Source organism: Pagrus major, chromosome 5, assembly GCF_040436345.1.
Source record: "Pagrus major chromosome 5, Pma_NU_1.0".
Classification (NCBI taxonomy): Eukaryota; Metazoa; Chordata; class Actinopteri; order Spariformes; family Sparidae; genus Pagrus; species Pagrus major.
The window spans coordinates 40,386,656-40,411,584 of NC_133219.1; the positions used below are offsets into that span (position 1 = coordinate 40,386,656).

The 24,929-nt window shown below is 42.3% G+C and overlaps 1 protein-coding gene and 1 long non-coding RNA gene across 3 annotated transcripts; one reads left to right on the forward strand and one right to left on the reverse strand.

The window, feature by feature from the left end:
* Window positions 1-4,170: 4,170 nt before the first annotated feature.
* On the reverse strand, window positions 4,171-24,535 carry LOC140995391 (phosphatidylinositol 3-kinase regulatory subunit alpha-like). 2 transcript variants are annotated; one of them, XM_073465379.1, is made up of 17 exons: window positions 24,470-24,535; window positions 20,907-21,377; window positions 19,853-19,982; window positions 18,207-18,299; window positions 17,183-17,254; window positions 15,741-15,857; window positions 15,465-15,663; window positions 15,266-15,348; window positions 11,247-11,352; window positions 10,195-10,293; window positions 9,560-9,740; window positions 9,348-9,473; window positions 8,159-8,301; window positions 6,557-6,733; window positions 6,400-6,474; window positions 5,658-5,828; window positions 4,171-5,569 (listed from the first exon to the last, which is right to left on the reverse strand). In XM_073465379.1, exons 2-17 carry the CDS (start codon window positions 21,096-21,098, stop codon window positions 5,380-5,382), a joined length of 2,154 nt encoding a protein of 717 aa, XP_073321480.1. In that variant the 5' UTR covers window positions 21,099-21,377; window positions 24,470-24,535; the 3' UTR covers window positions 4,171-5,379. The 2 variants fall into 2 exon arrangements, with proteins under 2 accessions (XP_073321480.1, XP_073321479.1); XM_073465378.1 differs by lacking the exon at window positions 24,470-24,535 and adding an exon at window positions 23,933-24,147.
* Window positions 6,717-8,216, forward strand: LOC140995407 (uncharacterized). Its single transcript, XR_012178776.1, has 3 exons — window positions 6,717-6,909; window positions 7,005-7,140; window positions 8,120-8,216. It is a non-coding gene; the product is annotated as an uncharacterized lncRNA (long non-coding RNA).
* Window positions 24,536-24,929: the final 394 nt, after the last annotated feature.

Consider the following 24,929-nt stretch of genomic DNA (forward strand, 5'->3'; position numbering starts at 1 on the left):
CACAAAAGTTAGAGAAACTCCGAAAGTACAAGCGCGGGAAGCCCCGCCCCTTCCGGTTTCCCTTCTTTGATTGTAGTCTTTATAATGACGTCACAGTCTGATTATTTAATTAGTTTGACAAACTGACAAACATCGTGTGTGTGATTCATGACACAAATCAAACAGGATCAATAATCGGTCTCTGCATCTGATTGAAGAAGGGAAACAGGAAGGGGCGGGGCTTCCGCTCTCTAAAATGGCGACATGAATAAATTATGACTGATGGTGATGAAGATGAAGATGATGAAGATGTTAAAGCTCCTCTCGTGTCATTAATGAGCTCGTGTCTGTTCCTCACATTCACATGTTTGTTTTTGCTCCATGATAAAATCTGTTTGTAACTCTACAGCTGCCTCATTAGTTATGCAGCACTGTAGCCCCGCCCCCAGTTATTAAATAATATATAACATACATCATATTTTCTGTAACCAGCTAACGTTTGTGAATCACGTTAACCGACAACTAATCGACCGCTGTGGAGCCAAAACTTCGTTAACTAACTAACTACATAGATTAAAGATTGAGGTCATTTGTTATCTCAGTACAATCTTTGTTTTTTCAAGCAAAACATCTTAATATTCTCATTTCAGCTGCTTCAGTTTGAGATTCACTGTTTTCTTTGTTCCTTATGAGAGAGAGGTCGCTGGTCGTTTATAACCGGTGTGTGCTGTTTGTAGACAAAATGATTAATCTGTGAAATAATAATCACATGAACTGATGATGAGAATAGAAAATAACCGTTAGCTCCGTCCTGCTTGTGAACATTAGCTAAATGAATTAATTTTAACTGCAATTAATTTAACATCTGCAGAGACGTTGAGACGGATCATCTTCGATCACCTCTCCAAGATATTTAAAATGAGGTTTTAGGTTCTTATGGCAGTTAACATCTATCAGCAGCACATGTTCAGCTCTGAATCTGGTTGATAATTTAATTAAACAAAAGTATAATTCTTTACATAAAGTATGAAGATGCTTCAGTTGCTGAGAATACTTTAATTTTATCCAACGTTAAAATCAAATACTAAAGGATTCATTTGAATGAATCAGCAGGCAGAATTTAAGAATTACGTTCGATGGAGACGACTTCAGAGAAGAAAGTGATTATATAAAGTGATAAAATGAGCCAACACAAACAGTCTGAAGAGCCTGGTGCTTTATTGTCCTCGTTTCTGACATGAACAGCATGAGTGAGAAGCAAAGAATGAAAAACAAAAGATTTCTGATACAGAAAATACTGCTGATGTATTTTACGGAATTAAAATGAAAAACACAAAACCTGGAACAGAAACGTGGTGACGAGTGCTCTGACGTCCAACACGCTGAAAATCTATATTAACGTTTGTGTTCGCCAGAAACAGCACGAGGGTTTCATGTTGGTCTGAGATGAGTTTAAGTTTTTGGCTCTGTGGGATAAAAACACCTGAAGAAAACAACTGGAACACAAAAATAATGCAGCTGTTTTTCTTCAGAAACTTAAAGAGCTTAAAGTTTCCAGCCTCGATGGATGAACACTGTCAGGAAATGTGTTGAAATAATCTGGCAAATATACAAAAGTACACAGACGCTGCATCAATAAATCAAAACCATCAAGAATCAAAATCTAAACATTAAAACAAAAAACTGCCTGAAATGAATCCAACATTTCAAAAATCACTCTCAACACTACCAACTGGTTTTATTGGGGAATGTTCTTTAACTTTGAGACCCGAAACCAACAGTCAGAAAATAAAACAAGATTTTCTGCTCAGTAACAAAAAGACAAACAAGCTCCATCATAAGTCAGCTTTTTTCTTAACTTCTAACCATGAAATGACTTTTAAAGCTGCGATAACACGACCTCAGTGTGTTTCTCACAAGCAAACCACTTCTGATATTTGAGACGTTTGAACTGATTCTTATTAAAAACCAAAAGTTAAATCAGTCGTGGAGACAAACTGAAGAACAAGTTTGGCCCAGTTTTATTAAATCTGTACGAAAATGATTCGATTCAAAGACGATAAAAATGAGTTTTCTAATAAGAAGTTTCGTTACTAACTTCTCGAGTGTTGGTTTGATTTTTAACTAATTAAATCCACGTCTGATGATCAGGTAAATAATTTGATAAGCAAACTTTAATAATGACACGTTGAAATACTTGTTGAGTTGATTCTTTGGGGCTGAAGTTTACTGTTGCTTCAGTTTTCATCTTTTAGTTTGATGGAAAAAATCTTTTCTGTTGGGAATAATTGTTGAAAAGAAGAAAAATAAATTATAAATGTAAAAGTGATTAATCTGAAAAATGGAACTGACAGATGATCAATAATAAAACATCTCCAGGTTTTAATTTGAGCATCAGTGCAGAAATCTCAAATATGAAAACTGATCTGTAGATTATTGAAACAAAACAGACAGAATGTTTCTCGGACCGACAGTTTAATTCATCAGACGTCTCAAACAATCAGCTGTTTGTGACTTTTCATCGTCTCACGTCAGATTTGTTTGTTTCTACGTCGTCAGGATGAAAAACTTTGAGGAATCAGTAAATAAGAACTTGAGAAATAAAAGAAATCGGGACATTTCCAAACGTTTTACATGATTTCATTTCAAAGTGTGAAAAAAAAAAAATGTTCCCAGGTGGTTGCCGTGACAACAGATGAAATTCTCGGACTCGCTCAAATCCTCGCAGATGGTTTCACCTCTGGTACCTGGTTTGTCTTAAAGGAAGTCAAAAGTCTGAAAGGAAAGAAAAGATCCAGAGAGACGAAGACGTCGGTTCAGGTTTTCATCGGTTTACGTTTTGTTTACAGGCTGCGTTCGTCCACAAAACTTAAAATCCTCTGAGTAGATCCGGAACGATCCAGTTCTCATCATTCCTGAATGTTTGTCACAGTTTTGATCCAACACGAGTGAATCTTTGTGCTGACGGACGTTTATTAAACCAAAGAAGACGAGGATCATCCGTCCACTCGTCAAACAAAGCTGAGGGAACCTGAAGAACGGGACCGTTAAACACTGCTGATGGCTCCAGTCTTTGGATGATGCAGGAGTCTTGTTTTTTTTTCTCTCCTGATATGAAATGCGGGTCGGTCCGTTCGCCCTCGTGTTAAACCTCGTTCAGAGCCGCTCACAGTGTTCGCAAGAGAAGTCTCTTTAGATTGTCCGTCATTTTGCCTTTGACATCATCATCATCATCATCATCACCACGAGTCCACAGTTGTGGTCTCAGAGTCCGGTCTAAATGTGGTTCAGTTCTGCCGAAGTGTGCAGGATCAGCAGTTCATGATTAAAGGAGGAGTCCGTCCTTTCGCCCCTCAGCTGAGCTCCTCTCGTCCTGCTGATGTCCAGAGCAGCTCTGACAGTTCGACCCTTCAGTACCTCGTTATCCACACACAGGAAATGCAAACTAAAGTAGAGCGTGTTGGTCGACTCAGTGAGGTCGTGATCACATGGGACACGGTTCTGAACGAGCCTGAAGTGTTCATGATCAAATTAACCTGAATGAGTCTGAGAATCACAGTTTTCCTCTTTGTGTCCGACGCTGTTACTCTCTACACTGTAACGTTTGGGAGGAACAAGACGGCGAGCCTTTGTCTTTTTGGATTGTCTTCAGGTTTTGGACCGAGCAGGGCCAAGAAACTTTTAGAGCAAAAACGTCCAAAAGACGTTGATTCAATGTCTTTAATGACGTCTGCTGCAGAGACAGAATCAAAATTCTTGTGACGTCTTTCCAACTTCAGTTGCAGACGAATAAAGAAGTTAATGTGGTTCAAGATTAAAGTTTTCATGACGGCAAATTTTACTTGATGCAGCAAAAAACCTACAGCGAGGATTCAAACCCTGAGCCTCGACCTCGAGCTGCATCAGCTTTATTACAGATCACGTTTTGGTCATCCAGCTGTGGCACACTGGCCACCTGATGAAGGTGAACCTCCAACATGATCTATAATAAAGCTCAAACACAACTCGAGGTCGAGGTTCAGGGTTTGAATCCTCGCTGTAGGTTTTTTGCTGCATCAAGTAAAATTTAGCTTCATAAAAACTTTAATCTTGAACCACATTAACGTCTTTATTCGTCTGTAACTGAAGTTGGAAAGACGCCACAAGAGCTTTGATTCTGTCTCTGCAGCAGACGTCGTCAAAGACGCTGAATCGACGTCTTTGAGACGTTTTGCTCAGTTTCAGACGACAGTGAACCAGATGAAGTCACTGAGCAGCAGCAGCTGTTAGTGAAAAGCCTCTGAAGCTTTCTGTTGTCGACGCTCAAATCTGCCCGAAAATACATAAAGGTCCCACGTGATCCCGACCTCAGGAGATGTGTCGATGTTGGTACGGAAGCCCTGAGGGACAAATGAAGAGATTTTTTCCCCTGTTGATCAATTTTCTGTCTGATCAGAATAATTTTCTCTCCTGTGGTTCTGACACGAGAAATGGTGGGAAAAAAAGGGTTTGCCAGGAAAATCATTTGAAGTTCCTTAATTATTATTATTTTGGATCTGAAAACATTTGAAAGCTTTAGTTAGTTTCCCTCCAGGTGTGACATCAGTGCGAACATTTTGGAAGAATGAGCCTTACAAAGAAGAAGAAACATTCTTTACAGTGTTTTTACAGTGAAATGTTTTTATTTTTGTAAGGTTAATTTTTCTAGATGTTTTGACTCGCAGCTGAAGGAAACCCAAACATTTTTCATCTCTCTCCTGATTTTATTTTCACCAAGAGAAAAAAAAAACGTTTTGTTCTCCTGGAAAAAAAAAAAATAACACTTCCCTCAGTGTAAAGTCACAAACCCGCTCGGTTTCCAAAGAAAAGTGAACTGAATATATTTTCCCACCCGTTGTCAGGTCACACAGCAGGAGAGGAAACTATTTAGATCACCAGAGGAAAAAAACGTCCTCACCGGCCCCTCAGGGCTTCCGCACGTTCGGCACCAAACCAGCTCAACAGTATATCAATGTGAATGTCTGCAGGTCACTGACGTCTGTCTTTTATTAAGCCGCTTGTTTTTCTCACAGGGAGTTGATTTAAAGCTCCATGTGATGCCTTTCACAGTAAAATGTTTTTTATTTTCTCCACTCCTACAGGAAGTGACGAAGAATTAAACCGAACATAAAGCTTCATCTTCAGTGTTCTGGATCGCTGATCAGCAGCACCACGACTGATTATCGTCTTTAAAACAGACTCCTGACGTCTGACCGTCACCGGGCCACGTGGTCGGGTTCTGGTCTGTAAAGACACTGAAGTGTTGAACTCCTCCACCATCGTTCTGTGACACGTGTAGACCAACCGGTTCAGTTCTGAGTGTGTAAACGAGGTCTGCTGCTGGTCTACGACGACAGTGTGGATCAGGAGGAACCGGGCGGGTCACCGTCTCTGCTGGCTGTAGACGGGGAAGGCCAGCGTGACGTTGAGCGAGTCGTTGTGTTGGACCAGCGAGGTGTGCTGGTAGTGAAGCACCAGCTCCTTCAGGGAGCCGTACAGGTTGTAGGGCTCGGCGAACCCGAAGCCGGTGCTCGTCTTGTTGATGACGCAGTGTTTCACCTCGCCGTCCACACTGAAAGAGACGGAGACAGAGATCAGATTAGATCCAGAACAGAGGGTCAAGAGACAGTTACATCACAGGTAATGAGCAGGTGACTTACACCACGGAGCAGGCGTAGCAGCCCGGCTTGCTGCTGTCTCGGACCAGGAAGGTCCCGTCTCTCTTCCCGCGGAGCAGCGACTCGGCCTGGATGCGGTTGATGTTTCCCAGCCGCCACAGACGCTCGTCGTGGTGAGGAAGGTCCTCCTCATCCTCCACCATGCTGTACTCACTGAGGGGGGAGGGACACGTCAACAATTAATGTTCCTGCTGTGATTGTGACTAACGAGCCTGATGTTCTGTTCTGTGTTAGCAGGTTGAACGGCGCCACCTTGTGGATCAACAGACAGCCGCTGACAGGGTGAGTCCACCTGTGTCCCACATCAAAGTGTGTTACAGGACAAAAAACGCTAAGGAAGCTGCATGTAATCTGATAAATGACCTCACTCAGGGTGAAGGTGCATTGTGGGTAATGTAGGCAGCAGCTTCTGAAAATTATCAAAATTGATAAAGCAGAACCAAAAAACCTTATTTATTCCATACATTCCTCTTTTTTTAAAACCTGCCGCCTACATTACCCACAATGCAACTGAGCCACTGATTGGTACCGTTTCCGAGGTCAGGAATGAACTTCAGGCTCGACTTCACGTTTCCAATATATTATGTCAGTGATGATATTCTCGATTAGATGTTCAGTGATTCAGTTTAAATTTTCACGTCCTGTTTTCTATCGAACAGACTCTGGGTGGAGACGTGCAGCGCTGTCTGTGACCACCGGGGGCAGCGGAGAGTTTCAGACTTACTCCTCCGTGGTTTCATTCTTCAGGCCGAGCCACTCGTTCAGTTTCCTCTGACGAACTCCCTTCTGGGTCAGCCACCTGACGACAACAACAGACAGTGAGTACAGTGTGTTGAAGCTCTGATGTGATGTGTGTGTGTGTTCCTCAGTGAGGCTCTTACATCAGGTACTGGTCCCGGGTCTTGCGGAGCTGGATCAGGTCCGGTTTGATGCTGTTCATCTTCTTGTCGATCTCTCTGTAGTCGGCCGCCTGCTTCTTCAGGTCGACCTCCAGGTGCCTCTTGCTGTCCACGATCTCACTGATCCGAGACTTCAGCTTGTCGTAGTTCTCCATGATCCTAAAACAGAAACGCAGATCAGGTCTTTCTGCTCAGACTTCATGTGGCAGCACTTTTACGTCGTGAGCAGATGGTTCTTGTATTTTACTGGACCGATTTTACTCACACAGTCACATTTGAGGTTTTTAGGACCCGACGCAAAGTAGAAACATGAACACAATGTGCAGAAATTAAAGGTACAGTGCGTAGTGTTCAACATAATATTCATAATTATGTTTTCATTAGTGTAAATCTCCTGAAGCTAATAATAATTGTGTTTTTGTTTCTTTAGAATGAGCCTTTTGTCTTCGGAGCAAGTGGGTCCGCCACGTTTCTACAGTAGCCCAGGACGGACAAAAGGCAAACACCAGAGCGAGAGAGGACCTGAAGGCTGCAAAAAGGTTCTGTTCACGCTCGGAAAAGGAGAGGTAAGAGGAGTATTCAGGTGTTTGCAGTCTGCAGTCTCACCACTAGATGTCAGTAAATCCTTCACACTGGACCTGTGACCTGCACAGTTTCTATTTAATATCTGTTTCACGTTGAGCAGATACCCGACCTGAACCCGTCAGTGGAGCCGGGCTCAGATAAGAACCGCTTTCAACTTCTTATAGTGTAAAAATAAATTTAGAAAAAAAAATATAGATATAGTGTAGAAATAAAAATAGATTTAGTGTAAAAATACACGTGTGAAAATAAATACAACTGGTTTAAAAATGAATTTAGAGAAAAAAGTATATATATGTTAAAATACATAGTGTAAATAAAGTGTGAAAATAAATAAATAAATTTCAAAAACTTTAAAAATGTAAAGATAAAAACATGTAGTTTAAAAATGAATTTAGAGAAAAAAATGAGGTAAAAATACATAAACATAAATATAGTTTAAAAATAAATCAATAGTGTAAAAAATTGAGTTAAAATTTATATTTAAACCATATTTACACTAAACTATTTTAGAGAAAAAATAAATGTAGGGTAAAATACATAGTGTAAATATAAATGTGTAAATACATAAATAAATGTAGTGTAAAAATAGTTTATAATAAAAGATAAGCTATAAAATATGTATTTGTAGTTTTATATCAGTGTTACGATCACCTTCACTGTTCATGTCTGTTATCAGGGCAAACAGGCGAGCTGTAACCATGGTAACAGGTATGTTCGGACTGAACACCTGTCGGGTTCAGGTCGGGCTCGGTTAGAAAACTCTGAGCTGAACTCTGCTCTGGAGCGTGGGCCAGCGAGGACATTTAGCTTATTACATCATTATTACATCATCATGACATCAGAGTTGACCGTGGTGTGTGTGTGTGTGTGTGTGTGTGTGTGTGTGTGTGTGTGTGTGTGTGTGTGTGTGTGTGTGTGTGTGTGTGTGTGTGTGTGTGTGTGTGTGTGTGTGTGTGTTAGTTAAAGGTCTGCCTCACAGTTGCCGTGGTAACAGCCTACCTCTGGATCTCCTTGTCGTTTCCTTCTCGACGGAACTTCTCGATGTACTCTTTGCTGAAGCGCTCCTGAGTCTGACACTGCTCCTCGAAGATCTTTATGGTCTCGTTGAACGCCTCGATGGCCGTCCGCTTCATCTGGATCTCCTGAGGGACGAGGAGGACAAGGACCAAGAGGAGGACGAGGAGGAGGACGAGGACCAGGAGGAGGAGGAGGAGGAGGACGAGGACCAGGAGGAGGACAAGGAGGGGGTGGTGGGATTGGAGAAACAGGACGGGTCAGAGAAGAGAAAATCTGTTTTCTGTATTTTATCTCTAGTTTTTCTCTTTGCTGATATCTTCTTCTTCTTCTTTCTGAGCGTGCTGCTCAGTTCAGCCCACAGTGACTGACGGAGGCTCCACCTTGTGGTGTTTGTCTGTTACTACAACAGAAACCTGTTCTCAAACATCTGTGAACACCTGTGAACACCTGTCTTACCTGTAAACAGTTTACAGCTCCACAAAAAAATCAAGCTCATGATTGTCATACATCTTTTTTTCCAACAGTAACTAAGTACATTTACTCGAGTACTGTATTTAAAGCCTGACTTTGCTCGGCTAAAACAATGTTTGTCATGCACTGGTTCATTTTTAAGTGTTTACTTACTTTAATTATCACATTTAATTAGTCTCATTTCATATTCAAACATAAAATATCAGAAAACTTGTAATACAAAAAATAATTCTCTTTAAAATAAGTAATCAGCTGTGTGGGAAGTTTATTAATTAATTTATTTTACCCTGTTCTCCTGTAGCGTCGTGTCCTAGTTACAACTTTCTACTTCACTACATCTGAGAGGAAAAGATTGTACTTTTTACTCCATTACATTATCTGACAGCTTTAGTTACCTTACAGATTCTGATGTAAAATATAATTAAATAAATGATGTAATTTTTTTTAAAAATTAATTTTACTTGACATTGAATGCGAGTACTTCACTGTTGTACTTTTACTCAAGTAACAATATTGGAGTATTTCTTCCACTGCTGCTTATTAAAGACTTGTTTTTAAAAGATGGATTATTTTTCTGTTTTTATTCTTTTTAAAGATCTATTTTTGAATGATGTGTCTGTTGGTGTTTTCTCTTTGTTACGTCCGGTCGCAGCTGCAGTGTGTTTCCATGATACCGGATCAATAAAATACTGTAGCGTACCTGTGAGGTTCTGGTGTACTCCTCGTACAGTCGGTCGTACTCTCGGTTCTTCTCCTGGTACTGCAGGTGATACTCGTGGAGCTTCTTGCCCACAGCTTCGATGCTGTCCTCCTTCACCACCTGATCCTGAACACACACACAACGCATCCAATCAGACGAGTCGACAAGCGACCGACAGACACGGTCAGCGAAGCGTCAGACGGCGTACAGACCTGCTGGTGTTTGGAGACCGGGTACAGCAGCTTCACGTCCAGTTTTGGGTTGTACTGAGCGAGGGACTCGTGGCGGTAATGGTTGATGAGCTCCACCACGGAGCTGAAGGTCAGAGGGTCGGAGAAGCCGTACTTTCCCTCCCGGTGGAAGATCTTTATCAGTTTGTTGTTGCCTCCTTTCCTGAAGGTGTTCAGACGACATTTAACCATTAAACCAAAACAGCTTTACGTTTTAGATTGTTTTATGATCTGGTGTTGATGCAGCTGAACTACAAGTATCTGGTTTTTATAAATACTCAAACATTATGAACATTATTGAGTTTGTGGTTAAAGAGCAGCTCTACTGTAGAAAAGTGATAAAAATGATAAAACAAAAACATTTATAAAGCTGAATTTAGGACATTAAAAGTTGTATTTTACTGTAAAACCATTCAACGCCTTGAAATTAGACATCTAATTTCAGACACTAATTATTTTGCAGGTCTCACAAATATGTTTAATCATGAATAAAGTTTCCAAAAGCTTCTCATCTGTTGCCGTCACGAATCCGTGTTAAACTGCCTGATATGCAGATGATTTTTACAGATTATGGACTCGTTAACACGTTTTGTTTTTTGTGTGTGTGTCGAGTTTACCTCAGAGTCAGAGTGTAATCTCCGTGCATCTTGGTGGAGGCGTCTCGAACCAGGAACGTACCGTCGGCTGTGTCTCTCAGCTTCTCGTTCACCTCCTCTCTACAAACACAGAAAACACAGACGACATCATCTCACTGTGACACGACAGAACTGAACCCATTAAGACTGAAGGCAGCCATTAATTATTTCTCAGCTCTGGAGCAGATAATAACCTGAAATTAAAAACATTTAAGAGCTCAAGTCTTTGGCTTTAATTGGAAGTTACCGTCTTTGCTCTAATGTTCATTATCGAATCACAACGCAGTTCTTCAGTCACGTCTCCAAAGTGAAGTGAAACGTTGCGGCCGGTCTTTAAGGGTTAAACTGGATCCTGACTGGGATCATTTAAACTCCAGCTGAGACGCTTTTAAAGTCACGTAGTCAGAAATGTTTCACTGAGTTTTATGCCATTTTATTGCACCACTGTGTGTTCAGGATATATATGCTGTGGTTTGTGATGTTGGTTCATGATGAACAACAGAATATTAAATACAGCTAATGCCACCATGTTCTCACTGAGTGAGTTTTCTCTACAGTTTTACGGCTCAGAAGCTCCAACCGAGCAGAAAGAATATGAAATCGACATGTAGAGCATCAAAACTAACTTATCTAAGCTGTTTGTACTCTGATCTGTTGGCAACACTGGTCTGGTATCACTCACTCAGACCTTCAGATTATCTGGATAGATCAAGATAACCTGATGAAGGTCAGAGTACGGAAACACCGTCATTAAATGTATTTGCAGGTGGACGGTGTGCGGGAGTTTTTTTCCTGATTTTGTCGGCCCTTGGTCTTTCTCCTACACACCTGTCGATCCTCCGCTGTGTAAAAGCTTTACTCTGTATTTATTTTTAGTGAAAACATAAAACAGGGACAGTTTACAGTTTAGTTTTTGTGTGTGTGTGTGTGTGTGTGTGTGTGTGTGTGTGTGTGTGTGTGTGTGTGTGTGTGTGTGTGTGTGTGTGTGTGTGTGTGTGTGCGCGTGTGCGTGTGAGTTTGTGTGTGTTTGTTACCTGGAAATGTCTCCCCAGTACCACTCAGCGTCCTGCAGAGAGATGCTGTTGTTGAAACTGCTCGGAGCTGCAGGAGTTGAAGGCTTGACCGGTTTAGGAGGCAACGCTGCAACAAGAAGACACAGAGAGAAAAAAGGGAATTTAAAATGTTTTTCTGTTCTCTTCATTGATTGATCGAGATAAGATACTTTATTGATCTGAGCCGGGGCGATAAAACGACAGCAATATATGTCGGCGATAAGACACGTCATCGACAGCAATGACAGAACAGAAAGTGTGGAGTGAGTGATGACGGAGAGAAAACCACAAGTCAGCTCGTCGGTTCGACAGTTCGACAGTTCTTTGGGGGGTTTGTTTAAGTCGGACGAATATCAGAACACTGTTGTGTGTGAACTGTGCAGGACGACCGCCCCGACCAGAACCGCTAATACAACAAACAAACAGCCTGAGAAGCTTCCACTCATTGGACCACACAACATGTCGTCAGTCACAACCATCTACATCTGCTGCTCCTCCCTCCCTGATGGTGAAAATCAGCCGAAGTCTCGTAGTCCACAGAACATTTCTGGAGCTTCACAGTAAAACAGAGTTGCAGCATTCTGCTAAACAACTGAAGCAGCTGGAGATGATTTAAACATCAGATGTCTCCGTACAGCTCGTCTGCTGTGATCACAGTCTGCAGGAGAGGAGAGATCACACTGATCTGAGGAGACCATGTTTAACCCTTTGTTAAGATGAAGTCTTCACTGGAGCTGCTGAGCTAACACAGTTAGCACGTCTGAGGTGTGTGCACGAGCTCGGCCGCACGTCGAGGGTTTAAACATCTTTTCAAATCAGTTTGGGATCTCTGGGCTTCACCTGACTTTCCATCAGTATCATTGATCAAACCTCAATTAAGAAAAAAAGGTAGAAGAAAACTTCAGTCAACAGAAATTGATTTCTCCTCAGTGCCGGTGAACAAACCACCACATCTCAGCTTCCGTTCAGTTTGCAGGACTGGACTCAATGACAACGTCACGACTCTCGAAATCTTCGTCATCACACTTAAAGATTGGTTCCTTTATACCAACAGCAAACTACAGTACGTGTATGATGACTCGAGCTATACCAAAATTATTGATCCTGCCCAAATATTAAGATAGATTTATTGTCAGGACGGGTGGGAGTGATAATAGTAATAATATACAATAATATATCTTATTTTATTTGTATTTTATGTTGATTGGTGGCATGAACATGAATAAATAAAAGGACTGACAGGTTGATCTGCTCGTTCACTTCGATTTCACACACAACACATTTAATAACAAAATAATATATAATAAAACAAGAACTGTAGTGCAAAGAACAGCCTACAATATCAGATGTGAACAATCACAGAGCTGTGCAGCATTCAATATTGTTAAAAACTTCACCTATAACGGCAAATAATCGAGCCAAGCCTCGTGTATGGTCACTTTATTTGACCCGCTGTTCAGATCAACTGTGACTGTGTTTTGTTCATGATTATTTCATTCTTGCCAACGTCACAAATACAACGATGTGCTCATTTCTTTTTAAATATGAAGAGATTTTTGACCAGAATACGCTGAAATTCAGCATATTCCAAAGTTTCGAGGCTTTCCACGGATGCTGTGTCATTTAACGGGCGCTCAAAAAGGGATTTTGGGTCAACCATCAGCTCGCTTGATGTGCAGGTCCGCATGACGTGTTCGCTGAAATTTGGGAGGGTCCTATGCAACCAACTTTTACCCACAACCTTCTCTGCAGGTTCATGACGACGTTTATGTGCATCTTCAGAGAAAATGACTCGATACAATAATTTCTATAACCACCTTTAACGCAGAATCACATGATGGAAATAAAACCTGATCTAAACACCACTGTAGGACTGAAGTCCACCTGGCAGCAGGTGTTGGTCCAGGTTCAGGTCTGAGCTCCTACCTGGACTCTGCATGTTAATGTAGCACAGGATCTTGTCTCGTCCTCTCACCGGCTCGGCCTCGGCCCTGCCTCCCTCCTCTCGCTCCATGTCGGCCTCTAAACCTTCGCCCACCTCCTCCTCGACGCTTCAGAGGTGAAACCGAACACAGATCCTGCGTTTGTGGATCTCATGATTTTCCTGCCTCCAGCCGAGCGCTCTGATCCTGTCTCGAAAAAACTGACGTCATCTGGAAGGAAACAGGTCCGGGCCACATCCTCCAGACCGAGCTCGACGGTTCTGTCTTTTCGACTATCTCTGTATTTTAAAGACACATCGACTGCACTGGAACTGAAATCTGCAGGATATCTTTTTTTATGGCTCCGTCTCTGCACCTGCAGGCAGATCTTCTACATCTTCACCTGTGCTCAGTCTCGTCCACAGAGAATCTACCGGCTGGGAAACATTTTGTTTTTTGTCTTGCGTTAATCCGATTCCTGCAGTCGGTGCTGAAGATTTAGAACGACGCAACTTTCTCTCCGTCCGTCTCCCTCTCTCAGAGCCAGCCTCGGTTCAAAGCTCAGGAGAGCAGCTTGGAGATGTGTGACATCACCGCTGCCCCCAGCCAATCGTGCGATGGCAGTGATATCACCGAGGCAACACCCCCCTCCTCTCCTCTGCTGCATCTTTCACCGTGTGGATGGATGATGTCATCGTTTCAGCTGCTGCTCAGTCTGACCGAGTGACTGATGAACACACTGAGTCAGAGGAAAGGACGGATGAACGAAGGACTGACGGCTGCTCAGGGACAGAAGGAGTAACTGCTCACTGACTGACTGATGACTCATCTAAAGAATCTCTGATCAGTTACTAATTTAGTCCATAAATGTGAAACAGAGCAACAGTTTACAGTCAGACGAGCAGCCTGAGAGGCTGAAATCACACACTGTGGTGTTTGGAGCTAAACGCTAACATCAACATTAAAAAACCCTCTCAGGTCACATGATTCATGATTAGTGTAAATGCTCATCTTTGCATCACAATTTTCATTTCCACTGAAAAACTATTAAAATCCCGATGACGTGACTTTTGTTGGTGTCTGTACTGAACAAACATGTTTTGTTGAATGTGGAGAAGAAGCGCCGTCGGTCAGGACGTCTCTGCTTCAGATTTGACCATTTCCAGGATATTTTTATTAATTGTGCAGCTCTGAAGTCAACCGTCGTAGTTTAGCCTGTTAGCGTGCTGATTAGCGTTAAACACAAAGTACAGCTGGGGCTATTAAAATGTTAGAGCCCGTGTCCACAGTGTCTTTCTTCTGTTGCGTGTGTCTGCGGCAGCAGGCGGCCACTCAGAGAAAATGCAGTATTTAATAATATTCAGTATTTATTAATAATTAAGATACTTCTGTCTGCTTCAAGGTGTTGGACCAACCAGATTTTCATCCCTCCAGGTGCTGAGGTGTTAAAACGAGTATTATTGTGACATCAAACGGTCTGAAGAGATACTTCCTGACAAACAGCAATGATGAAGGTTTACAGCGAACACTCATTGATAATCAAATGATAGAAGCTTGATTTCTCTAACACCAGGCGCCATTTTCATTTTTCCAATACCACTGCCACGCCAACCAAGTTTTATTACCAGTACCGTAAAAATACCTAATATTTCCTGCATGTCTCCACAACAACTTCAGCTAAGTCAGGTACTACAGGATCACAGCTTCAGTCCACCAGGTTATAGATCTGAACAGACGTTCGAAGCACAAACAGCTCGAACTCTCAGGCTGCGCTGACAAACAGTCAGGAAATCACATCATTTTCAGATCCTTCTCTCGGCCCCATAATCTGCTCTGGATGGAGAATATGACACATTGGACCCTTCGGATGGAGCAACAGCTGTGACTTGTGACAGTGACACAGATCCAGTGTGATGCTGCTGCAGCGCTGAGAGGAACTGAAACCAATAACCGAGGAGAAAACGACCACATGACGGCTGAGCAGAGATCCCAGACACACACACACACACACACACACACAGACACAGACACAGACACACACACACACACACACACACACACACACACACACAGTCTTACCTGGTGCAGCCTGGTTCATGTTGAGCTCGCTGGTTATCAGAACCTCCAGGACCTGAACCAGAGGATCCAGACTGGACTCGGGCCTGAACAGGAAGAGACTCACAGTCAGATTCAACATCACTCACATACACAGGACTGACAGAGCTGTGTGTGTGTGTGTGTGTGTGTGTGTGTGTGTGTGTGTGTGTGTGTGACTGACCCTGCAGCCTGTCTGAACAGCAGCGGGCTGAAGCTCTCTGCCAGGTTTCGGGGGCTCAGCTGGTTCCTGGAGCTGTGCAGACAGAGCCGGGCCAGGTGTCGGACCACGCTGAGCAGGGTCAGACCGTACTGGGCCGGGCAGCTCGGCGAGCTGGCCACCCCCCGCAGCACCTGGGCACAGTCCTCCAGGTCCCGGACCTCTGCAGGAGAACACAACTGTGAACAAACAGCAACTCGTCAGAGAACAACGTGACGGGATGAGGAGATTTAATCCGACCTTGGACTGCGTGAATCATGTCGGCCTGCAGCGAGGACGGGAGGACCGGACCGGGCAGGTCCTGCAGGAACCGGACCACCCCGTCACACAGGGACGTCACCTCCAGCTGCTCCAGGTCTGAAAACAAACACACCTCAGTTCAACGGGACACATTTCACCCAGCTGTGTGCCATCAGTGTCGACAGTACGGCTGTCACAATACCAGAATTATAAACTTTGATACAATACTGGAACAAAAAGACGATACTCGATACTTTCACACCACAGTTAAAGAATAAGAAGGTCGACAGAGCTCGTACAGATATTAACACAAAAAAATGTTCATATCTTTACAGCCTCGGCCTGAAAATCTGATTGTAGATCAGTTTTTTGTGAAGTTGTGTTACTTATCGAACATGAATATTGTATTGATTAAAACACGTGGTATTGATACTTTTGCCAACCTTAGTGGGTAGTATATGCAAATTAACTATATTAACCTTCCCTGCACCCAGAATTTCCTGCTCAGATGAGGAACATGGAGGATTGTACTACAGTCTGGCAGCGACTTACAGCTGCAACCATCAGTCAGTGGGTACAGCATCTTAAATGTGAGGATTTGCTTCTTTTCTTTTTATTTATGATATTAAATGAAGAGTCTGTCGACGTTACGTTTCTTCGGCATCAGGAAAACTAATGAACAATTCTTTTTCTAGACTTAACAATTGATCGATTAATAATGAAATAACTCAGCTGCAGCCCTGGTGCATGCTGGTTGTTGGACGTTTTATGATTTTTGAGAAAACGTGACTATCAATGCCGTTCTTTTCTCTGGTTTGCTTACGTACAGGGTTGAGAACCGAACTCTTTACTTTTAAGGGTGCTGACAGAATTATTTCGGATCTACAGAGCAGCGATTAATAATGAATCAATGTCGATACCAGAGTGGGAATCTTTAAAGTAACGATATATAGAGACAGACAGACAGAGTTGATACGCAGCAGCAGCTGAATCGTGATAATTTGTGTCTAGACGTGAAGGATTTAACTGGTTAGAACTGAAATGACTTTTTTGTTATCACAGGGAGATTAAAGTAGCGTATAAATGCACCACTGGGTATCAGAATCAAATTCTAGGTACCGGCATCGGTATCAAATGTGAACGACACTCAATCCTACTTCAGTGGCACCAGTTTCCGAAATATTTGCGTCTTTCTGAAAAGACTTCTCGTCTTTAAAGCTGTGGATACTTCTTCAGGGATCTCGGCTGTTATTCACAGATAACTTCCTCTAAAAGAGTTTGAAGCGATTTCAGTTGGAGAAGAAGAAGAGTTGTGACCGGAGCAACGAGGTGATGACGACCGTGATCACAACGTCTCCAGTTTGTTTCCCTTTTTACTAAAAATCAACCTTCAGTTTCTGAGTCAACATGTCTGACAGCAGAAGAAGGAGACGACTCCTCACCGGTGTCGGCCAGCTGCCGGGTGTCCAGACCTCCTCCGCTCATACTGCGATACACATTGGGACTGTCCTGACCTGCAGCAACAACAACAACAACAACACATCAACAAACAGATATCAGCAGCAGAAGGTGATCAAACTAACAGCAGCAGTGTGTTGAATCATATTTCATTCAGACACAGGAGGAGTGGGTTTAAGGCTGCATCCAATATTTATTTTCATTATCGATTATTGTGCTGGTTATTTTCACGATTAATAATTTAAAGTGTCTTCAAATGTCTTCTTTTGTCCAAAACTCTTCATTTAAAGCCATAAAAGAGAAAGAAACGTGACAAATCCTCACATTTAGGAAGCTTCAACCACGTCACACGTTTGCTTTTAAAATGACTGAAACAATTAATCACTTCTCAAATCAGTGGAGATTTATTGTCTAAGGGGAATCTACTGCAGCGGCGCTTCTCTGGACAACCTCCTCATTTTTATTTCATTTCTATTTTCTGTCAAATCTCACAGCAGTGAGGAGGAAAATCATTTAAAATATATGTAACCGTTTCAATATGAAGCAGAAACAACAACACGTTTAACCTTTAATGTCTTCATTTAATAAGATTACAGCTGTCATGATTAGTCTAAATTTAAGCTTCTAACGTGTGAACAACTGAATATCTTTGCGTTCTGGTTTGATATTCGGACAGAAGACATTTGAGTCACCTCGTGCTGGATTATTAAAGTCAGAACTTCTCACTATTTTCTGTTTAAGTTTGACAAACAATCAACGGATTAATGGAAAAAAATAATCAGCAGATGAATCCAGAATGAAAATCATGAGTCATCATCTAATGACACCAGAACCGACAGTAAACCAGTCGCAGCCGGGACAGTTTCCTGCAGCGAGCGGTTTTTACTGCGAAGACTTAAAGTATATTCTCATGAGTGTGTCCACATTAACTTGTAACACACAGTGTGGTACGAGCACTTTCCGAGCAGGTGATGCAGATGTTTAACCACTCAGATGTGTGTTTGATACCTTTTGTCTCTACGGCCTCCATCAGTCTGCTGAGGAGGAGCGGCGCCGTGTCAGGGGGTCCAAACTGCTCCGGGAGGTCCGGCAACACAAAGCCTGAGGACAAACACAATAAACAGCAACACGTCAACACAACACAGGTTCATGTGCACAATGTTTCATGGTTTTCAGATTAACGTGAAGCGGTGCCGGTCTGAACGAGGATTATGTTGACGAACATTCAGGATCAGTGACAGAATTTAAAACCAGCAGCTCCACAAGTCGGTACAGGAGAACTGCTCAAGTGCTTTTAATATGAAAGGGTGAAAGCTGCAGGAAGCACATGATTTTTTTCATGTTGTGTTAAACAGACAGGTAACGAAAACTGCTGCCAACACACACACACACACACACACACACACACACACACACACACACACTTCCTGTGTTCTCTGGTAGCAGCAAAACAGGGTTGAGATCTGTTCAGTCAGCAACCACAACACTGACTAAACCCCAGTGTGTGTGTGTGTGTGTGTGTGTGTGTGTGTGTGTGTGTGTGTGTGTGTGTGTGTGTGTGTGTGTGTGTGTGTGTGTGTGTGTGTGTGTGTAGCTGCTGCTGAGGAAACAGCTGAGGGAAACTCAAGTGTGAGTCACAGTGAGGCAGTTTCTTTGGAACAAAATGAGACTTTCATTGACGACATGATTTATAATGAAAATATTAAAACAATGTAATAACAACAACAACAACAACAACAACAACATACTGAGGATGGTAACAGAGGCTATCATGAGCCAACAGGTACAGGTGAGAGGTGATGATTTTATAAATATAGGCTACTTCTCGTCCCCAGACTTTGAAAATCAATTGACTTTATGAGTTGTTAAGTTGGAAGAAACTTAAACGTAGTGAAACTCTGTCTCTGACAGATTCTGAATCTTTGTCTCCTTCTTGTAAATTCAGCATTAAATGAAAACAGTAAGTTGTGTGTTTCCTTGTAAAAAGTGTCAGTTTGTGGCAGCATGGCTGCACCAGCCTGTCTGCTTCTGTGTCTAAAGTGCTAAAGTCTGACCTGCCAACATTTAGCAGCTGTTTGAACACACTGTTTACACTGATTTCACCATTTACACTCAATTTATGAAAGAAGAAACATTTTATTGATGCTGAACATGTCACATTTTACAAATACACTAAACAGTAACCAATATAGGCGACTTCTTTGTCCCCAGACTCCCTTAACAAATGTGTCAGTTTAGTGAGTTGTTGAGTTGGAGACACTTTATAAACTGTGTGAAACGCCACAAGAGACAGCAGCTGGACATTATGAAACCTGATCGATCACAACTGCTGGAAATAAGAAATGACTTGATATTCAGGTGAAGAAGGTTAAAGTCAGAGTCAGAACATTAGGGCCACACGAGAGAAAACCAATGGGATGATTTCTCCAGTATGCGACGGTGTTGTTTGTGTCAGCGTGAAGTCATCAAAGGAGGCACTGACTTCGTTTCTCCTAGAGATGGACGAGGAACTATGAAATCAATCAGCGTGCTCTGATCTCTGTTCCCTCTGAAGACTCCAGATTAAAAGTCATAACATCAGTGTATCAGTGCGTCTCCTGCTCTACTCTGATCGCCTGTTGGCTCATCAGTCTGATTGATCTTTTCGTACTCACCCTCTGACTCGGAGTCGGTCCTCACTGACGCTGCAGAGGGCGGTCTGGGTGGGCGGGGCTTCGGTGTGGGCGGGGACATCCTCTTTCTGCCAATAAACTCGACGTACGTCCCCGGGAAGTCGCCTTTTTCCTGTCGGTCAGAGAAAGACGAGTGAGAGACGTAGAGATGTTCAAATCCATCGAAAACTACGTGGTTGTAGTGAGTGTAAACATCATCTCCTCAGATCAGGTTGTGATCTCTGTGATCACAGCAGACGAGCTGTATGGAGACATCTGATGTTTAAATCATCTCCAGCTGCTTCAGGTGTTCAGCAGAACGCTGCAACTCTGTTTTACTGTGAAGCTCCTGAAATGTTCTGTGGACTACGAGACTTCACCTGACTTTATATCATCAGGAGGAGATGATGAGTGTACTTACATTTGTGGGTGAACTGTTCCTTTAAGATTACAGGAAAAAAAATCAGAATTTTGAAGAAATCCGACATTTATCTATGAAAACTACCAAACTGTGGCTGCTGATTTTCTCTGTTTCAGACCTTTATAAACTGAATATTTCAGGTATTTTAGCCGTCTGGATTAATAAATGACAGGAATCTGATAAAATTGTGTGAAGAAGTTTAAATTGAGGATTTGTTCTTTGCTGTTTCACGAGAAAGATGATATCAGTAAATGTGCTGAATCATTTACATGCACAATGAGAGGAAAATGTGACATTGGAGGTGATAACATCAGAGTGAACACCAACATGAGGGGGAGGTGAACCGACTCCTCTTCATGTTTATCAGGTGTCAGTTCAGTTTTAAAAACACATTTATAGATTTTACTGAGCATCCAACATTTCCTCCACAAACTGAGGTTGCTGAACTTTCACTGTGATGATTTTCTGTTTGTGGTTGTTTATCTGCGTTTCCTCCAAACAGGTGAAACGGAAACTTTAAACAGCTCGTAGGTGTGAAACAGAGCAGCTCAGTACAGAGCAGCAAGCTTCCTGGAGGATATTCCACCTGTCATATCTACAAAATATCAATATTTAAGCATCAGTGCGGTGCGCTACCTGCGTGGTCTCATTGAAGCCCGGCAGCCAGCCGATCTCCGACGGTCGTTCTTCGGCTCCGTTGCTGCAGCCGAGCGCCAGCAGCGCTCCTTTGCTGACCAGCAGCATGTCTCCAACATGCAGGTCGATGTCCTCCTCTCTCTCCTTCTTGTAGTCGTACAGCGCTCGGTACTGAAAGCCCTCGGAGCTCATCGTGACGGTCGACTATGGCTTCACAATAACTAACAAAAACAGGTCTGAATAAAAAATATAAAAATAGGGTTTTCTCTCGTCCTGAGTGGCTCTAAAGTGGAGAATCTAGACTGAGTAAATATGGCGTCTCCAGCTGTCTGTGTGTCTCCCCTGTCTCCATGTCTGCTAACGTCGTGTCATCCCTCCAGGCCGAGCCACAGCCGCTCAGTCAAAGCATCCTCGCCGTTCATGAACAGGAGTCTCAGCAGAGGTAGAGGCCACATCTGTGGAGGTGACGACCTGCAAGACGACAGGAGGGAAAGTTGAGACGGGGCCGCAGAGGCAGCTGGTGACAGGCTGAAAGTATCTGAGATCTATCGTTTGATCGCGTCAGTCCATTCTCTGGGTCCAGATTCTCCTAGCAGTTTGCAGATTTTCTAGCAGTCAACTGGATCTGTTTTGGTTTTGGACTGTTGGTCGTCGCCTTGGAAACTGTGATGGATATTTTATTCTTTAGTGACTTTTTTTAGATCAGAGGATCAATCCAAAAGATTAGGTTTAGATTCAGTGACAGCAATTTAAGGTGCGTCACCTGTGTTCAGTCCGCCAGCCTTCATCAAGACAGAAACATGCATACAGCGTCCAACATGAACCATTAGGAAATGTTTTGGGGCCTTTAATCTTCACTTTTAGAAACGAACGTGAAGAAATAACAGTTTTCACATCAAAGACATCATGTGAGATATACTGATGTTAGCATGCTAACCAGCTAGCCCCCCCCCCCACCTGAAAACCTTTTTCTCAGCAGTCTAAAGCTTCAACACCAACACTCCCCTGGTTGTCTGGCTAGCTGCACAGCTAAATGGGCTAACGAGCTAATGGTCGCTAAAGTCATGGATGTATAAAAAGAACAGTTAGCAGCAGTTAGCAGGTACTCGGGTAATGCGCTGTTCCTACTTGTTGGAATTGAAAGTGGCCAATTCTGATGCTGACACTGAAATATCTGTGAGGTCGATATCTGCCGGACGACACATCGGTCGAGCTCTACAAAGAATTAGACGACTGTATCACAACAACAAGCAACTGATGTGTTCAGAAAGTGACAACAAACTCAAAAATGCATCAAAGACACAAGAAAGAAGTTTGACATCTCATCATAAAGGTGACGGTCGTGAAACATAGCGATCAAGGAGAACGCACGTACGTAACAAAGGGACGAGCAGCAGAGGATCATGGGAGTTGTTGTCTTCGTCGATGTTGACAATAGTGGCTGTTTAACAAGACAACATGTATTTGCACACAGATTCCTTCTAGTGTACATCACATTTCTCTTCTGCTTTATCTTATTTATTGATATAGTCACTTCCTTTTTGTAATTGTTTGTTCCCTCGTAATCACACTCATCGATACACAAGCTTTTGTGTTGTGAAAGAGAAGTTCTGCGCTTTGTTCTTCAGGTCATAAAGGTTATTTAAATCATTTTAGTGGTTAGAGACACTTTGGGGAAACCTCATGAAACATGACAAACACACACCATCGTCCTTATTTGGGCTCCTCAACCCGAAACATAACAACAATCTGTCACTTTAACTGAACTGAAAATATGGACGAGTAAATAAATGAATAGTTCAAAACCCGGAGATAGTTTGTTTAAAATGATAAACAACAGGAAGTGAATTTTCTAAAGACGGCTGAAACGATTCATTGATTAATTGTCAACTATTAAATTAATTGACAACTAGTCTGATTATCGATTAATCATTTTTGAATAACTTTATAAGAAATACTGTCCAAATTCTCTGACGTCAGCCTTTTAAATGTGAATATTTTCTGGTGTCTATGACAGTGAACTGAATATTTTTGAGTTTTGGACAAACCAAGACATTAAAAAGATGTCGTCTTGGGCATTTTCTGACATTTCATTAACGAAAAAACAAACTGAGACAACAGACGATGGATTCATTGATGTTGAAATTCAATTTGTTTGTTGTTTTAAAACCAAAATGTCAAATATTTCCAGCTCCTCAGCTGAGAGGATTTCTCACTTTCCATTGTCTTGTTTGAGGTTTGGGTTTTTTTTTTTTTTTTTACATCATTGTGATGAGTCATTTTTTATTATTTTCTGAGAGTTTATAAACCAAACAACTAATCGGAAAAAAAAGAAGAAATAATCTTTAACTGCTGTCAGATATTAAACAGAGAAAATGATAAAATCTTCACATTGGAGAAACTGGAATCTGACACAAAATTGACATTTTTGCTTGATAAGTGATTTTTAAAAAGGGCTCAATAATTAAACTTGATATAAATAATTTTCGTGAAGTAAATATAATTATTGGTCGTTTAAGGGCTGATGACTGATTCCAGCTCCTGTTGGAGGATAATCACTGAAAATCTGACAAACACACTGAATTTAATCTGAAACAATTTCACAGCACTTAAATAACAAGGCCGAATAGACAAACACGAAGTCTAATATGCAACAGTATAATTAGTATGTGTAAAACATATATATTTAACAGCTATAAGCTGCGATGTAAACTAAATAAGTCGAGTTTGAAAGCGGCTTTCGTTAAGAAAACCGTGGAGGATGAGCGAAGACGGATCAGGCTGAACATTTGAGGTACTTTCCAACTTCCGACCACAAACAAACAAAGCAAGAGTTTGTGTTTCATTCTTATCTTCGCTCCAGAGGTGATCCTTGAAGCCAACTCTCCAAAATGTAATAAAACACAGTCATTAAAGTGCAGACACGAAGCTCAGACGCTCTGGATCCCTCCAGGAAACGGGAAACGACAATGCATGCCAGCGCTAGCTTAGCATGCTAGCTTGAGTCAGTCGCCTCAACGTCTCACCTTTGAGTTTTTCACCAATTAAACCCTCCAGCGGAGCAAACAGCGGACGCCATTGCGGAGCAGCGAGCAGACACGACGTCCAGGTTTCCTCCAAACTGAAATATTCCGCTTTTTTATCGACTATTTCTCCAGATGAAGACTCTCGTGGCTCGTCCGTCGGATTTCTAGCTGCTACACTGGCGTCAAGCTAGCAAATGCGTCAAACCACTTCCGGTGCGCTCCGTCAAAGTAAAACAGGTTTTATGGCATAAAATAGCAAACATCTTCTTATAAAGGCTTGTTTTCCGGGTAAGACATTGATCTGTTAGAAGACGTTAACAACAATGTACATTACAAGTTGCTCCATGAGTCTAATTTAACGAAACCAGCGAGGAGTCTTTACATAACAATGTAAAGCGAGTGCAAATGAGTTTCCGGGTGGCTTTCAAAGTAAAACGCTTCTGGTCAACATGTGTTGCAAAATTAATGCGTCTCACAGGCACCAGCGACAAAACAACGTCCGTTTCTGAAGGTAAATGTCTGAAAACCTGCACTTACTTTCATCTTTTCTCACAATCTTCTATTTAAACCACGACTTCGCAGCGTTACGAGGCAATAAACAGGGATTTACGAGATTACACCCGATTACAGCTGGGTAGGGAGGCAGGGCACTGACGTCACATCCGGTAACCTAGATTTTAATGCAGCGCTGTCAAGACAGGGGACCATGGCAACAAAAGAGTGTGTGTGTGTGTGTGTGTGTGTGATGGGGGGTGTACTGTATTCATGCTGTCCTCATTTATTCAGGTCTTATACAAGCAGCACAGTGTGTGTGTGTGTGTGTGAGAGTGTGTGTGTGTGTGTGTGTGTGTGTGTGTGTGTGTGTGTGTGTGTGTGTGAGGGATGCAGGACCAGTTATTTTTGTGTGTCAGTAGAAAGCAGGGTGACTCCCGTATCATGTGACTGCTGCTGCTGCGGCTTTTCCAGAACACACTGCTCATCACATGCAGGTCTGTGC

Bases quoted from the DNA above. Each gene is read 5' to 3' on its own strand.
- LOC140995391 (XM_073465379.1), bottom strand. From the start codon at position 21,098: ATGAGCTCCGAGGGCTTTCAGTACCGAGCGCTGTACGACTACAAGAAG. The intron at 15,858-17,182 runs GTGAGGAGTCGT...GTTTGTTTTCAG, and splicing joins CCGGCAGCTGGCCGACACCG to ACCTGGAGCAGCTGGAGGTG. The intron at 10,294-11,246 runs GTAACAAACACA...CTGTGTTTGTAG, and splicing joins TACTGGGGAGACATTTCCAG to AGAGGAGGTGAACGAGAAGC.